The sequence below is a fragment of the Episyrphus balteatus genome, chromosome 2 (assembly GCF_945859705.1).
Source record: "Episyrphus balteatus chromosome 2, idEpiBalt1.1, whole genome shotgun sequence".
NCBI lineage: Eukaryota > Metazoa > Arthropoda > Insecta > Diptera > Syrphidae > Episyrphus > Episyrphus balteatus.
The window spans coordinates 91,120,492-91,138,016 of record NC_079135.1 but is presented as its reverse complement, the minus strand read 5'-3'; the positions used below and the strand labels follow the sequence as shown (position 1 = coordinate 91,138,016).

The 17,525-nt window shown below is 30.2% G+C and overlaps 1 protein-coding gene across 2 annotated transcripts; it reads left to right on the top strand.

The window, feature by feature from the left end:
- On the top strand, positions 1-8,152 carry LOC129909295 (serine/threonine-protein phosphatase 2B catalytic subunit 3-like). Of its 2 annotated transcripts, none has more exons than XM_055986374.1 (2): positions 1-937; positions 5,304-8,152. In XM_055986374.1, exon 2 carries the CDS (start codon positions 5,363-5,365, stop codon positions 7,073-7,075), a length of 1,713 nt encoding a protein of 570 aa, XP_055842349.1. In that variant the 5' UTR covers positions 1-937; positions 5,304-5,362; the 3' UTR covers positions 7,076-8,152. The 2 variants fall into 2 exon arrangements, with proteins under 2 accessions (XP_055842349.1, XP_055842348.1); XM_055986373.1 differs by having other exon boundaries at positions 5,300-8,152.
- The last annotated feature ends 9,373 nt before the right edge of the window (positions 8,153-17,525 follow it).

Genomic DNA, 17,525 nt, shown 5'->3' with positions numbered 1-17,525 from the left:
TTACAAAATAAAAAAAAAAAAAAAACTCAAGAAAATTTCTCCAAAAAATCCAAACAAATTTCAATATAAACTAAAAATTTACACAAAAAACCTATCAAATTTTGAAAATCAAAATAACATCTCGCCAAATTACCATTACTATCATTAAAAAAAAAAAAACATAAACAAACATTGAACTGAAAAAGTAAAAAAATTCCCAGCAAGAAAAAATCCCCCCCTCAAAACGACGACGACAAGAAGTTTTTTCCAAAAAGTGTATATACCCCCAATAGAAAAAGACACACACATGAAGAACGAAAAAAATAATGCAAAAATATATAAAAAAGACCACTGAGAAATAAAAACACGAAGAAAAAAAAATAACCACCATTATTCTCATGTGTGCATGTTAATTGCTCATTTTTTTTATACTTTATTATAATTCGTTCATTTTTTTCGCCCATATCTTGTTCTCTTCGCCAGAGCAAAAAAAAAACCGATAGCAAACATTACAAAAAGAAAAAAATTAGAATTAGAAAATTAAGTAAAAAATTAGTTGAAAACAGTTGAAAAAAAAAAACAGATCCGAAAAAACTACTCCAATTGCGCTCGCTCTACTACATGGCACAAGTTGAAAAAGAAATTCTACAAAAAATTCTATAAATAGCAGGACTTTTTTTCGGTTTTCCGTTGGTTTTTTTTTTTTGTTTGTGTGTTTTTAGTGTGTCTCTCGCTCGGCTTCGCTCGTTCAAAAAGCGCTAGCAGCGGTAACACACGTTAAACTAGAAGAGCCAGAAGCTAGCACACATTAGCTAGCAGTCGCGTCAGCTAACCAGCTACGAAAGGAAGCCGCCTTCTCTTGGTCGTTCTTTAGGTCGTTCTTCAATCGTTCGTCGTTGTCTTGTCGTCCCGTTGTCATCTTCGTCGTCGTTGTTTAGAAGAGAAGCTATAAAAAAAGGTTAGTGATAGTTTCTATTTTTTCGACTTTTTTTTATTTTAGTCGTGTTTTTTTGGTAACTCAGTAATTTGCTCAGTAGAGGAAGTTGGGGTATTGTGGTATACATGTTTGTTTTTTTGACCTCAACAGAAATTTAGTGAACGGTTTGCTCCCAAATTTTGTTGATGTCCACATAAACATATAAGTTTTTTAATTCCCACTTTTCGGCTAATTCTAACAATTACTTAGCAAGAAATTTCAAAAAAAAAAAAAAAAAACATTGACTTGACCCCGAAATTGTCATTTTTGAAAACTAGTGTGTAATAGGGGTTTTTCTTTTTTAGTTTTGAACAGAGTCTGAACTGTCAAAAAAAATCATGTTTCTTTTTAGTTCAGAGCCTCTAAATTTGTGTATCTTTTTTGTTCAGAAATCGTTCAGAGCTTGTTCAGAGCACGAATAACGAGCTCGAAAAAAAAGACCGAACAGTGTGAGTAAAACCTGAACGCTTTACGTCAGTGAAAAAAAAAAAACAACAAATATATACACAATCAAAATTAAAATGTCTGCTGAAGCTGTCGACTCGGTGCAGTTGTTAAGTTTTAATAATAAATTACTTCAAACTATGTTATTTTTAATTATTAAAACATATTTTTTTCCTTTGTTGGGTTTGACAACTATAAATTGACAAAATGTCATTTTGGTGGCAGTTTGTTCTCAAATCTGTTTCAATATTAATTCAGAGCGCTCAGAACACGATCAGTTCAGAGAATGTTCAGAGCGTGTTCAGACCTTTCTTCTGAACTAATGTGGTACCATGTCAGCTATTACAAGAAGCCTCAAGAGGCTTGACTCTTTTTTTGAATTTTCTTTTGATAATCATTCTGTGAGGCGCGTACTATTACACGATGCCTCTTGAGTCAAAGACTCAAATTTGACATTTCTCTTTTGATTTAAGTATTGTTGTTGTTGTATTCCACCAAGAAGTAAAAAAAAAATGAAAGAAAATGCTGAAAAAAGAAAGAGTGGAAAAAGAAACGTCAAAAAAGAGTCTCAGAATTTTGGCCCACGACTCTCCGGTCGGATAGTTTTTTGTTTTTTCTTCTTTCTCTTTTGCACTCATTAGTTTTGAAAAGAGGCGCGCCTCTTGAGGCTTCATGTAATAGCTGACCATGGTATAAGAAGAGAAGGTATGATCATTAGAGTCGTCACTTTACAAAATGGAGTAATAAGTTTTTGACATTTAATTTGGCAAAGTCAAAAGCAACATCAATTTCCAAGACAATTTTGTTATCAACAACAATTTCAATGGGGCAGTTATCAAAAAATTAGAAATCCATCTTTTTTTTTTTCTTTAATCTGGCATTTCGCGATACAGACTTTTTTTTAATGGGCCCAACCCATAGAATCCGTTGCGTCGAAGTTTTCAACTGACAGATCGATAAAATACACATGTTCTTATGGGAAGCGACCCATAAGCGACGCACGGATCGGAAGGAGGCCGACGGATTCGACGGAAGAAGTAGCCCAACTTTTTAGGCCCGTCAATCCATCCATTGAAGTTGAAGTTTGGGACAGAAAGGGGTGACCCATGGAATACGTCGTACGACGGATTGCTTTTTGACAGCTCACTTCAAATTCCTAGGTGTGTTCGATTTTTTTTTCGCTGAATGTGCTCTAAGGAAGTTCTGAAACAATTTTTAAGTATTATCGTTGCTCTTTTTTTGTAAAATAAAAGGGAATTTCTGATATTTTCTGATGTAAACAACTTTTAAGAGTTTAGTTATAACCACAATGGTCATTTTTTGCAAAAAGTGAGAAATTTACAAAAATAAAAAAAAAATTCTTTTTTTTCGTTTCACTTCAGCTGAGTACTAGGCTTTACGTTTAAATTTGCACAAGCTCTTCATATAATATATTCCTTAAAACAAAAGGTTTAAATATTTTTGTTTTAACATTTTAAGGGTATTCATGGCGAATTCACATATCTAATTAAATTCAGAAATAAAATAGGGAGTTAAATGTTACTTTTATTACAATTAATTCACTAATGAATACTGAAAGTTCACAACTCATAAAATCGGAGAAGATAAGAACGCAGTTCATTTAGTTTAATTCCCCGGTGTGCACTCTAAAACAGAAAAATGAACAGATCTATTGTTGACAACCAATGTCAAAGCATACGACGGATGAAAAAGTAGAAAGTTGGGCAACTTCTTCCGTCGAATCCGTCCGTCTCCGTCCGATTCGTCGCTTATGGGTCGCTTCCCATAAGAACGTGTGTATTTTTATCTACCTGTCAGTTGAAAACTTCGACGGAACGGACGCAACGGATTCTATGGGTTGGGCCTTTTTACTTTTTCATCCGTCGTATCCTTTGACATTGGTTGTCAACAATAGACTAGTTCGATTTTCTGTTTTCTTTTTTTTTCTGTTTTCTTTTCTTCTCCGATTTTATGAATTGTGAACTTTGTTTACCTACATGAAATCTAGTCGCGCGTTTTATTTTATTAAAAAAAAGTACGACGATAATAGTTAACAATTTTTTTGCATCAGAACTTTATTAGTGCACATTCAGCGATTAAATATCGAACACACCTTGTAATTTGAAGTGAGCTGTCAAAAAGCAATCCGTAATGCAACGTATTCTATGGGTCACCCCTTAGGTGCGTTCTTTTTCTAACAATAGTTAACTATTGTTAACTATCGTTAACTTTTGTCGTTCCTAAACTACAAAATAGTTACGATTTGTAACTATTTGACAGATGAACATCGTTCCTAAACTCGTTTTTAAGTGTCAAATAGTTACAAATCGTAACTATTTCCAACTCACCTCCATGATATGAGTTGAACATTCATGAGATTGTTGATGTGTCAAAGTGTATGTTTTGTTTACAAAACAAACTCAAAGGTTTTTTTCTTTTGGAAATAAGCGGAAAAAATTAAAATAAAAAGAGAGTTTTGTAATTTTTTGATGAAAGATAATTTATTTTGAATAAAAAACAATTTTTTTTTGTTATAATAATGGAAATAAAAGTATTCTCCAAAAGAAATTTAGCTGGTCTAACAATCTCTGACAATAAATCGTTCCTAAATGATTTGTAAAAAATCCAACGATTTCTAACAATGACACTTCAACAATAATTTTTGACATAACAACGATCGTTGACTATTGTTAGAAAAAGAACGCACCTCTTTTAGTCCCATCTGTCAACTTCGACGGATTGATTGACGCAACGACGCAAAAAATTTAATAAAATATAAACTTATTTAGTTATGACAAAACTAGCAATTATATCACATAAATAACTCAATGCTATGTTTCGAAAAATCAAATCCCGCCGAAAAAAAACAAAACTTGCCCTGGCACAAGCATTTTCCTTTCAGTTGAAAAAAAAACTAGATTACATCTAATTTTGAATTTTCAATATTTCGTCCAGTTGATTTGATATGTTTGACATTAAATACGCCTGCTTTTTTTTCGCTGTTGCTTCACGTTCACGGTTCACCTACTGGCAACGTTGCCAACCCATTCAGTCAAAATTATGCCTCACTTGAAAAAAAATTATGCCTTTTCAAATAAATTATGCCTTAATTTAGATTTCTTAGTTTATGCTTGAAAAATTATAAACAAAAACTGCAAGTACACAAAACAAAATGTTTAATTAAGGCTACTTATTTGTCACGAAACGGCAATTTATTTTCTTCGAAAGGAATTTTTCTAGGGAAATAAGACATTGCTTTAAATTATTGGAAGAAATTAGCGACCATATTTTTTTTAACCAATAAGAAATAATTTCAATTTTATATTTTGTTTTGATCTATCGTCGGTCTCATGAGAAAACCTCGTAACTCCACTTTTTCAAAAATGACTTTTGAATGCCATTCTTTAGAAAATATGTCAGCGGAGCAACCCAGAAAATTTGGGGTCATTCCGAAAACTCTAAATAGACTTAAATTCAAATTTTGCACAGCGCGTTTCTTCCCAACTACTCTGTTGTTTGTTTACTCTTTCGTCTCTCCTGTAAAATTTTGATTTTGGGAGTTACGAGGTTTTCTCATGAGACCGACGCTATGTATATTCGAATAATCGCCTATTTGCAAGCGTTTTAGACCTTTTTATAGCAACAAAATCGCTTTTTGCAGATTCTTTTCTATAGTAAAATTGATTAGTGTGGACAAAATTTTAATCAAATAATTTACAGCATAAAATGTTTACTCAGTAAAATACTGCTCATTAAAATACTGAGTACCAATAAAACACGGCTTTTAATTAATTTTTTTTTTTTAGAGAAAAAATAAAGAATTTTTAAAGTATCAAGTGAACCATTTTTGCCTTTTCCCTCTTCTCTTCTCTCTCTCTCTCTCTCTCTTCTTTTTTTAAGTTAGTTGTCGAAGTCGTCCCCCTTTTTCCGAGAGGTGAAAACTGTCAACCCAACAACAACAATATGTCTTCGAATAATCAATCGAGCCAAAACCAGGCCAACAGTAATAATCAAACGCAGCAGCAGCAGCAATCTTCTCAGCCAAAACAGTCAAATAGTCAAAATGAATCTAATAACACTTCAGCAGCATCACAAAATTCAAACTCTAGCCAACAACAATCGAGTCCAACTAAAAAGTCTGCTTCTGCTGCACTCCCAACGCCCACCCAAAGCACAAAAGATCGTGTAGTCGACACGGTGCCATTCCCTCCCAGTCACAAGTTGACCATGTCGGAGGTATTCGATGCTAGAACTGGCAAAATACAACACGAAGTACTTAAGCAGCATTTCATTCTCGAAGGCCGTATCGAGGATGGCCCAGCGATGCGAATTATCCAAGAGGGAGCCACATTGTTGCGCTCTGAAAAGACCATGATTGATATCGAAGCGCCAGTTACAGTTTGTGGCGATATACATGGTCAATTTTATGATTTAATGAAGCTATTTGAAGTCGGCGGATCACCGTCCACAACCAAGTATCTCTTCCTCGGCGATTATGTGGATCGGGGTTACTTTAGTATTGAATGCGTTCTATATTTGTGGGCTCTAAAGATCACCTACCCAAATACGCTATTTCTTCTGCGTGGCAATCACGAGTGTCGCCATTTGACAGAATATTTTACATTTAAGCAAGAATGCAAGATCAAATACTCGGAACGGGTATATGATGCTTGTATGGATGCTTTTGATTGTCTGCCGTTGGCGGCGCTTATGAATCAACAGTTTTTGTGCGTTCACGGCGGGCTGTCCCCCGAAATTCACGAACTAGACGATATACGTCGTTTGGATCGTTTCAAAGAGCCACCAGCATTTGGGCCAATGTGTGATTTGTTATGGTCAGATCCGTTAGAAGATTTTGGCAATGAAAAGAATTCGGACTTTTATACACACAATTCAGTACGTGGTTGTTCGTATTTTTACAGCTATGCAGCATGTTGTGATTTCTTGCAAAATAACAATTTGTTGTCAATAATACGAGCACATGAGGCGCAGGACGCCGGCTATCGTATGTATCGTAAAAGTCAGACAACTGGTTTCCCATCGTTGATAACAATCTTTTCGGCACCGAATTATTTGGATGTGTATAATAATAAGGCGGCTGTATTGAAATATGAGAATAATGTTATGAATATTAGGCAATTTAATTGCTCACCACATCCGTATTGGCTTCCGAATTTTATGGATGTTTTCACTTGGTCGCTGCCATTTGTTGGTGAAAAAGTCACCGAAATGTTGGTGAATGTTTTGAACATTTGTTCGGATGATGAGCTGATGTCGGAGAATGAGGATGGTGGTTTGGTGGATCCAGATGAGGCTGCTTTGCGAAAGGAAGTTATACGCAATAAGATTAGAGCTATTGGAAAGATGGCGCGTGTGTTTTCGGTATTGAGAGAGGAATCGGAATCGGTGCTACAGTTGAAGGGATTGACTCCGACGGGTGCTTTGCCATTGGGAGCATTGTCGGGTGGCAAACAATCGCTGAAGAATGCCATGCAAGGGTTTTCGCCTAATCATAAAATTACATCATTTGCAGAAGCTAAAGGATTGGATGCTGTTAATGAGAGAATGCCACCGAGGAGGGATGGAGGCACTGGACCAACACCTTCGCCTGGTGATGAAGCTAAGTCAATAGCTGCGGCAGCGGCTGCAAATGCCAGCAATGTTGTTAGTGGATAGATTTGGTAAATAAGAAAAGAACAAAGTCATTAAAAACAAAAAACAGTTATTTAACAAAAAATAAATATAATTAACTCCGCTTCTGGAGATTATGAGAAAAATAAATAAAAATCTTAAATCAAATACAAGTCGAAACAAAATAAATAAAAAAAAAGATAAAAAAATACAAAAAAAAATTATCGTCCTAAAAGAATCGTCGTTATCTATCATTATCGCTCGGCATTTCACCCACACTCACACATACTTTATATACAAACTAAGCAACAAACAACAATTCCTTTCTTTCTTAAGAAAAATTAAAATACAAAAAAAAAAATACAAAAAGAAAATTTAAATTAAAAAATGAACAATCTTATTCGAATCTTAGTTCTTAAAAAGAAAATAAAAAAATTAAGAAAAAAAAATCTAAAAAAAAACAAACTGTTAATATATTTATATTCCTATAAATTTCGCCTGTTTTTTATTAATTATTAAAACTATATTATTTTTTTGTTGATTTTTTTTTATTACAAAAAAAAAGAAAATTTAAAAAAAAAAAACTATTTATATATACAAAAACTTTTTTATTTTTTATTTTATATAATATATATCGTAGTTGTTATTCTATTGTTAATTTTTTCTGTTCTCTATTTCTCACTTTTATCTCTATTTCTATCTTTTTCTTCTTTTTTTAAATTATTTTCTATATAGAGAAACTGAATTTATTATTACAACAAAAAATAAAAGAAAAAGAAAACAAAAAAAGTTATTATTATATATTAGTGTAAGTTTAAAAAATAATAAATAAAACAAAATTTTAAATAAAAAAAAATACAATTTTTTGAAATTTTCTTCTCAAATCACAAAAAAAAAAAAAAAACAGTAACACTCACACATTACTTAGTCAGAAAAATAAAAATAAAAATAAAAGAAACAAAAAAAAGGAAGGAAATTTCAACACCTTAACAGTGTTTGCCAAAGAATATTTAACAAAAAACAAAAAAAAAAAAAATGATACAATTTTCTCCTTAAAAGTTAATCTCGAAATAAAAAAAAAAAATATAATCAATCATTGAAAAAAAATCAAATTTAATAATTTTAACAAATAAAATCTCTAAGCAAATATTATTAAAAAAAAACAAGCAAACATAAATTTTAAAAACAAAAAAAATTATATTTAAAAAATTTTAAACAAACAATTTATGTGGAAAAAAATTATAAAAAAAAAATTAAAATATAAAAAATTACAATTTTAGTAAATTATTTGCAGAATTAAATTTAATATTGAAGATAAAACAAAACCTTAATCCTAATTATTACCTATTTCAAAAATAAAACAATTAAAATTAAAAAACACATACCTAGATAAATCTTATTAAAATTTTAATAAAAATTATAAAACAAATACATACTATTAAAAAAAATAAGAAAAAATACAAAAAAAAAAATATAATAATAATAAAATAAATCGCCGCCACCTTTCTTTTTAAAAATGGTGTAAAACTTCTTGCAATCACCAAAAAAATAAACAAAAAACAACAAAAATATAATATTAAGAAAAAAACAACAAGAAACATAAAAAAAAAGAATCTTTATCAATGTTATTAACATAATTAAGAAAAATACAAGTACCTATCCAAAAAAAAAAACTAAAAAAAAAACAAAAAAAAAATATTGGACTTTTATTTATTTTGGGTTTTTGCATTTAATTTTATTAGCTTGGTTATCAGTTTAGATGGGTCCTATTAACAAGTTCATATAAGTAAAATTATAAAAATTTACAACTCTATTATGGATGATAAATGAACTAGCCTCTTTAATATTTTCAGAGAAACCTATTTAAATTCATGTTTATTTGTTTCAAGCAAACAGAAAACAGCTGCCTTTTATAATATAATTAATTCTGTTTAATTTTCTATGTAACTTGTTACTGATAATGATAAATGAAGTAAGATTGAATTTTTGTAAAGACAGTTCCATTTAGCTGATTTGTCATCTAAAATAGGTCTTTAAATTCAACTTGACATTTGTATCGATGGATAAGGTTCGAATCCGGAACTAAAGTTCCATCTGAGTATAATTTTGAGGTTTTCTCTCGAAACCATTTGAGACGACATGACAATTTATATGATATTTTCGAATTCTATGAATGTTTTTTTTTTCGAGATTTGTAACAAATCTACGATACAAATGAAATTCGTAATAAGACCGAATATTTCATTCAAATACATCCACTATTGGAGAGCATTGACAGTACCTTGTTTGGCTCAATCAACTGTTTTTCATTAAAAACCTTCGATATAAGTCTTTGTAAGATGCTGCCGATACTTCATTTTATCGACAACACTGGATTTTTTCAAGTTACAGGGCACCTGATTATGTAAAAAATAGACACTTTTTTCATGTTAGGTACAAAGAGCACATTTTTTTGTTCAATGAATGATCAGTCCATGTTCCGAATTATGCTTTTGAAAATGAAAGTGAATTTTCAAAGCGATTTACGATGTCATGAAAAGTGAAAGTGCTTTAAAAAAGAGAAAATTCTGAATAAAAATAAAAGCAACCTTGAAGTACAGCTGCAATTTAAATGTCATAATCATTTTCGCTTTTAAAATCAAAGCGAAAAAAGTCGAAATAAAAAATGTTAGGAATTTTTGTATACGTGGTACAGTCATCGCCACAGACAAGGTATGAGGTAATTTTCTTGTTTTCGATTCGTTCCCGAATTACAACGGTTTTTTATGGTTTTAGGTGTTGTTGCGTTATTTTTTGCAAACCTTAAATAAAAATGATTGAAGAACAATAAGTATTCTCTTAACACTGCTAAACTTTGTTTTTATAAAATAGGAATATTGTGTTTCAATATTTTGAAAAAAAAAAAAATAAATTAATATAAAAAAGATTTTAATTTTTGAATAGTAATTAATCTTCAACGGGGTTTTAAGGGTCTTAATATTTCTTTTGCGTTTTTGAGATTTGTAAAAATAAATTGAAATTGTATTATGCCACCCTTATTCACTTGAAACTCACAATAGGGCTGACTGTTATCGAGTTGTTTTAAAAAATGCACTTTTGTTCATCTTTTATTCAAAATAATGGATCGAGTCCTTTCCCGATGTTGAGAGATTTCAATTTTCATAAGACTCAATATCCAAGAAACATGAACAAACATTGGAACGATTTCAGTTTTTGAACGGCAGAAATATCCATCGACTTGTGGAAAAAAGTACTCGATTTAGACAAAATTGACGAGATTCGAAAATCAATATTTAGAAACTACTAAGCTTCCAGAAATGGTTTTAAAATCGAATTATATGATATTTTTTTAGCTCAAAGATCGAGATATCATCATTTTTGTCAACAAATTCAACTAGACCTTAAGTGCTAAAATCACCAAATACTGAAAATTTCGGTATTTTTTTGACATTTTGGCGTCTTTTTTTGGTTATTTATTTAGGATATCCCAAATATCAACATTTAATCCAATTTATATGCATGCACCAAGAGATAAGAAAGCGTAAACTTATGACTATACTTCGACAAAACTCTATCCGCACCTTGGTTTAGCTTCTATTCCTATCGGCATCTGCGTGTTGTTTTTGTAATGCATGTAAACGCCAACTGCGGATACGAATAGCAATAGCAATGCCAAAAAAACACAGCTATTGATGGGTTCGAAAACATAGGATATTTGAAAAGTGTTAAAAACCAGAAATAGAAAGACTCCACAAGAAAAATTAGGTGTTTTGTCTTTTAAAGATAGAGGCTGGATCCAGAGTGAACTGCGGAGCAGGTGGTTTAAAAATATTAATTTATCATGAGAAAATAAATCAAAAGAATTTTTAACAAACGAATGCATCTGCTTTTAAGTGTTTTTTTTTTTCACGTATGTAAATTTGTATGTATGTTCGTATGTATGTGTGCATACCTAAAAAAATCTGCTAAAGTTTTTAAGTAGATTAGTGTTTTTTGTTTTTTTAAGACACCGAATCCAGTTTATTTAAAAAATATATCGTTTGTATGTTAATTCAATCAATTTCTCTCCAAATGTATGGATATTTGTATACGATAAATGATGTTTAACAACCTTAAACAATTTAGTATCTAAACAAAATTTAACGTCATTTAATATTAACTGAAAAGAAAGAAGGTTTCGATAGCTAATTGAACAACAAAATATATGCTGTTCAAATAACAAAACAATGAAAAGTAAACAAGAAATCACTTAATTATATATTCATTTATTATTCAAATTTATTATTTACTTTTTGTTATAACATAATAACATTCTTATAAGTATCTAAATGTAGCAAGTTTAATAGAGGCAATATTACTGTTATATGACGTCATCACACCAATAAATGATAATAATTATCCGGTTATAAAGTACATAGAATATCGATATACCTATTAATAGGTCAAAGTGTTATTTTGCATACGCAGGAAGCTGTCTTATGACTCTATAAAATTTATAATTCCAACGAATAAATATAAAACAAATTTAATCACATGTTAAGTATTTCAACTGCAAACATTTTGAAACAAAAAACGTGTTAGCAGCTTATTGGAAGCTGTTTATACAAAAAAAAAAAACGAAATGTATTGCAATTGTTGGAATTTTCAAAAGTTACAACACAATACAAAAATATGACTCCCGCAGCTATACATAGTTAACAGAATATTTAAAATCCAATAACCTTGTGTGTTAAAGGTAAATATCAACAAACACAATTTCTAAATTAAAGTTTTCTCTATTCGCTTTACGATAGTACTTTTTGATAAGAAGATGAGTATTTGATATTAATATAAGATACATAATTATCGATGATTCATACTTTAATAGTGACTTTTTCAACATCCATGGCGAAGAAAAATTCAAACCGTTTCTTGTACTTGGTTCGTTTTAATTTTAGCGCGATCAATGACAGTAGAGTAATAAAAAAAAAATAGCCTAGTATTATGCAAAGAAACTTTAATACCACAACTTCTTCATTTCGAAGTAAAATAATGTGAAAAACCGTTACTTTCGAAGTTTGATCTTTTTTAAAGTAGTCGGTATAGGTAAACTTTAAGTTTTATAATGTTTTAAGCTTTTGTTCATTTTTTTTTAGCTGCAGACTTTTCGTAGGTACTAACTAATAAAAAAGACTTTTTAAAATCGTACATTTTTAAGACAAAGTCTTAATGAAGCCTAGTATGCAGATCGAGCTAAAATATAAATTATCGAAAAAAAAATTTAGCCGAGCTAAAATGTATCCCATACAAAATATTTGATAACTTGTATACCTAAGAGATTTAGCTCGACTACAATTTATCTCGATCTGCGTACCAGGCTTTAAAGTCAAAAGTCAAAAAAACACAGCACCGATCAAAATGAGACTAACATGGCTTGTAAGGGCATCAATCGTAGATAACAAATATGATTTTTTTTTTTTAAACCATCCCCGGCACCTGCTATGACGATTCTTAACTCCAAACTGTAAAAAGTTCTTTAAGCCAAAAATATTTTCAGTGAAATCAGATTATGATGGTTTTTGTTCCCTGCTGCCCATAATCTCGTAATGGTCCAACATACAAATTTTTCGATTTTGATTTTTTTTTTTTTTTGCATATTTGGAGTTGCAGCATTGTTTTTGATTTAGTCTCATTTATTTTTCTAGCCCAGGTCTTCAAATACGCCAGAAAATCCCAAACATTTTTTGGAATTTTTTTAATTTCTATATTCAGATTGTGATAAGCGATTAAGAGTGTGAACAAACTAGGCCTAATTGTTTCCCTCTTTAACTCAGGTATTGTACCTCCACCTTTTTCGAAAATGACTTTTGAATGCCATATTTTAGAAAACATGTCAGCGGAGCAACCCAGAAGTCATTCCGAAAACTCTAAATAGACTTAAATTCAAATTTTGCTCAGCACGTTACTCTCCAACTACTCTCTACTCTTTCGTCTCTCCTGTTAAATTTTGTAAAATGTAGTTAGAACCTTTACTAGATTATGGGCATCATCAGATGCAGCATCAAAAATACCTTAAGATCATGTGCAATAAGCTAAGATTGTTTTTTAAATGACCCTGTTAGCTTGATTTTGTCAAAATGCACATGATGGATAAATGGCCCACTGATGTAATTATGTGGATGCTGGATAACATCAAATGATTGATATCTTGTATGGGTCTTTAATTTGCATGTATAAGATCTGAAATTCTTGTACACTCTGGTGGGATAGCTCCAAATGAAGTGCATCAACAATGCAATGATACCTAGAAAGAAACCTTATTACATCATTGATTTTTCTTCACGATACGGAAAAGTTGAGTTTTAGATGAATTAACTGTTGCCTTCTGACCAAAAAATGAATTGGAAAATGTAGAAAGTGTAATTTACGTCAAAATGGTTTGTATAAGATTTGCTGTTGTTATTTTACAAGTCAAAAGAAAAATTGTTAGTTGGGATATGGCTTAGCCTTTTAGATGAAATTGCAAGATTCAGGCTTTGTCGCCAGTGTTCATCGATTTATAAGACGTTATCTCGTCAAAAAAACTATTTAAAAAAAAAACGGCTCCAACGATTTTCAATTTTTTTTTTCCAAAAATTCTTTGTAGTAAATGGCAAACTTGGTTTGGAGGTAATTTTATTACAGTTTACTTCGATCATTTTAGGTGATATGTTGAGTGGTTTTTTATGAGAATTGAAAAACGAAAACAAATCAAAAACTTATATGTACATACCTAATAGCAATGCTGTGTATATCAAAATTTGGTACTACAATATTGTGGGCACAAAGCCAAAACCACGAATCTGTTTTGAGAAAAACGGCTTCAAAGTTTTGGAAACACATGCAATCTTATGGAAACTTGTGCAACAAAAAATGATATTTTAGGCTTTTAGGCAACAGATGGAGGATTGGAATTGAGTGAATAGAGGGACCGATAACAAGTAAAATGACACATTAAAGTCAAAATGTCCAAAAATGCAGATTCGCGGTTTTGCCGTTGTGCCGACGATATATTCATACTATTTTGTCCATCAGGTAGGTTAATAAACAATAAGTTCCGTCAATTTCCGCCATTTTATTTTAAGCATGGATCCTAGATCTTACAACCCAGAATGTAAAATTCTGATTCACTATTTAATAAGTGATTTAATTAGAGGGTCATTGTGGCGTATGCGTAATTTCTTAAAGAAAAATCTAAATTCAAATAGGTAATTGTTATATTTTTGAATAATCAATAATTCTTTTTGATCTTTGGTAACCATTTTGTGACTTTTAATGTGCCAGTTTAAAAAGAAAAACGATATTTTCCATAGATTCTAACTTTGAATATGCAACATATTCAATGGATTTAAATGAGTTCTTTCTGTAAAAGATCACTTAGATTAAGAATAATTAAAAAAAATACTTTGGTTTTTAGTTTTGATAGTTTAATATGAAAACTCTTGAAATATAGGGAGTCCATCTACGGTTATCGTCTTTCTCTATCAAATTAAAAAGCAAAGGTATAGGACTTATTAGGTTCGTTTTCTTTGTTTTCTGAACCTATGTATATGTAATATTAGCATTTTCTTGTTAATTATTATTTTATTTCACGGCAAAGTCATAAGGATTTTGTTTTCAGGTACATGCGGTTCATGGCTGTTAGCAAGTAGTGCTATTTTTGTAGGCGGCATGCATTCAAATCTGTACCTATCTTCCTTCGTCAACTATATATCATTCAAACAATTGTTTGTTCTTCGTTGCTTGAATTAAGTTAAATTTGTCAAATAATTGAAATAAAAAAGAATTAAAGACGACAAATTTATAAATTTGTTTATAAGAAATTCCCCTCTCTAATTGCATTTAAAATAGTATTTATAATAAAATTGTCTTGCATATTTTGTTGGCACCAAGTAAATTGTATCAAAATAATAATCATGTCTAGAATCACATTCGTGTTGCAATTGCAAAACATCATGATATATGTTAGGCATAACTTAGAACATTTATTTCGATAAAAACATTGTTTTTGTCTTATTTTTGTTTTAATTACTTAAATTTCAAAGAAAACAAAAACAATTTTTTTTAATGCTTACAATAAGTTTGTTAAAAGCTAATAATAGCTGTCCTCTTTGATGATAATGAGTAACAAAGGCATACAATAGAAATATAAAATACTCAAATAACTTAAAATTTGTCAAGGAAAAAAATAATGTGCTTTTACTTAGAAGTCCAGACAAAGTGGCTATTTGGGGAAATAATTCTGGGTATTGCAAAATAATAAACATTCAATGATTATTTTTGCATCACCTGAATTTCAGTAGAAATAAAATGATAATCATTTATGACGCTTTTTTATTATTAAATATTGTTTGATATAAATTACTAACTTTTTGAGACTATTTAACTTTTTTGAATTGGAAATCATTCTTAAGAAATTCTCTAATCTAATTCATGGAGGAAATTTTAGCAACAACAAATTAACAAACTTTGTTGTGTTTTATTTTTAATAGACTACATTCACCCATAGCCTAGCCATACATTTTTTTTTATAATTATGTGTATGGAATATGATCTTAACAAATAACAACAGATGTTTCATTTAGCAGGTCAAAAGTTTTTTTGTTTTTTTGTTTTTTTTTTTTTAGAAAATGAGTGATTTGCATACAAAATAGTAAAAATTTGTACCAGAGAATACAAATGTATAAACTATTTGAAATGCACAAAATGTAGTTAGAAAATGATCATTCCTATTAAAAATATTTACTTCTTTTCATGCATTTCACCTAATACCACTGACCTCTATAATAATGAACAACTTTTTGAAGAATAAAGAACCCAGCTAAATTAAAAAAAAATTTAAAGACCATGCAAGTGTTAATTAAAATGTAACATTTCGCAATTTTTAAAATAATTGCAAATTAAATTACAATGTAAAACAGCTCTCACGATTTTAATTGAAAAAATATTTGATTGAGTACTTAAATAACGGTAAATATTATTAAACAGTTTTCTTGATTAAAATTAGGAAAAATTAAGAAAACATATATTTTAAAAACGATACAAAATGAATTTTAAATTTCTTATAAAATTAAATTAAAAATATTTATGTTTGAATGGCGTGCGAAGTGCGATCCAGTTGATTTGTTGACATTGTGTTATTTCTTCTCAGATTTTTTATTTGCTTATTTGTTTTTTTCTTTTTCTCTTTTTACAATTTACCTATTTATTTAATATAAAGTTTAATATAAGATTTTATAAAACTTTTTTTTTTGTCCCGGGTTTCGCTTCCAGAAATTTAAAATTTTAAAAACAAAGTCCAATCTGGACCAAATTATGGCATTTTTGGATTTTTGTTTAATTAGCAACAATTTTGATAACTTTCATAACGATTTTCATAAAAAAAAAACTTTTTTGACTTTATATTGTTGCCAACTAGGGGAAAGTGGCCTAAAATGCCACCCCAAGGTAAAATGGCCCCCTGGCTAGAAATCGTAGAATCGAAAATACTTAGAAAGTTTTATGAACGCGATTCTTTAGTTTATCTGGCAAAACCAACATATACGAAATTTCAGCAACTTCAAGCCATTATTTGAAATTTGACAGGTCAAACTGTCTCTATCCACCTCAAAAACTACACTCGTTATAATTTTGTGAAATTTTTTTGCAAAAAAAAAGTAGGTATAAACAACATTGTATTTTGGAAAAAGAAGTTAATGTATGAACGCATTAAGTATTTCTTATTAATTTACTGAAATAAGTTGGTTTAAAACGATTTTAAATTTTTTGGTGTAAGAATTAAATTGAAAAAACTCAAAATGGGCAAAATGGCCTACTTAGTGCTCGGGTAAAATGGCATACCTATTTCACATGCCATTTTAAATTTTTTTTCACATTTTCATTTTTTAAAGTGAAAATAGTTGCTATTTATGAACGATGTACAGAGAGGAAGTCCTGGACTGAGGAAAGCCCTTGATTCCGTCAAAAAACCTGGAAAAAAGCATCCAAAACATTCAAAGTTTGCAAAAACTACAAAAACGAGACGAGCACCCAACATGAACTGGGTTTTAAATGACTCGGTGAAAGATCTGGGCGGATTAAGCACCACTTGTTCCAAGAAAATGGGAAAGGAGCCCTTTGACTCAATTTCGCATTTAAAATAATTTAAAATTTGTAGACGTCTTGAAAATTAAAAAAATTAAATACTTTTTGGAACTTTTTTAACTCCCTAATGAAAAAAATGTGAGAGTAATATATTAAACTTTGAAAAGTATATAGTATTTAAGTTTGAATGCTACTGTTTTTCGAGATACAGGACATTTTCCTTAGGGGGGCCATTTTAGGCCACCTTCCCCTATGTTTAAAGTCAAGAATAAATAAAATTTAATTTTTTGTTGAAACAAAAATAATGTTTATCTAAATGATTTTGACTTCGAATCCTGAAGTCAGAAAACGCATCTACGTCGTCATATATTGCAGATTGTGTTCTTGTCTCTTA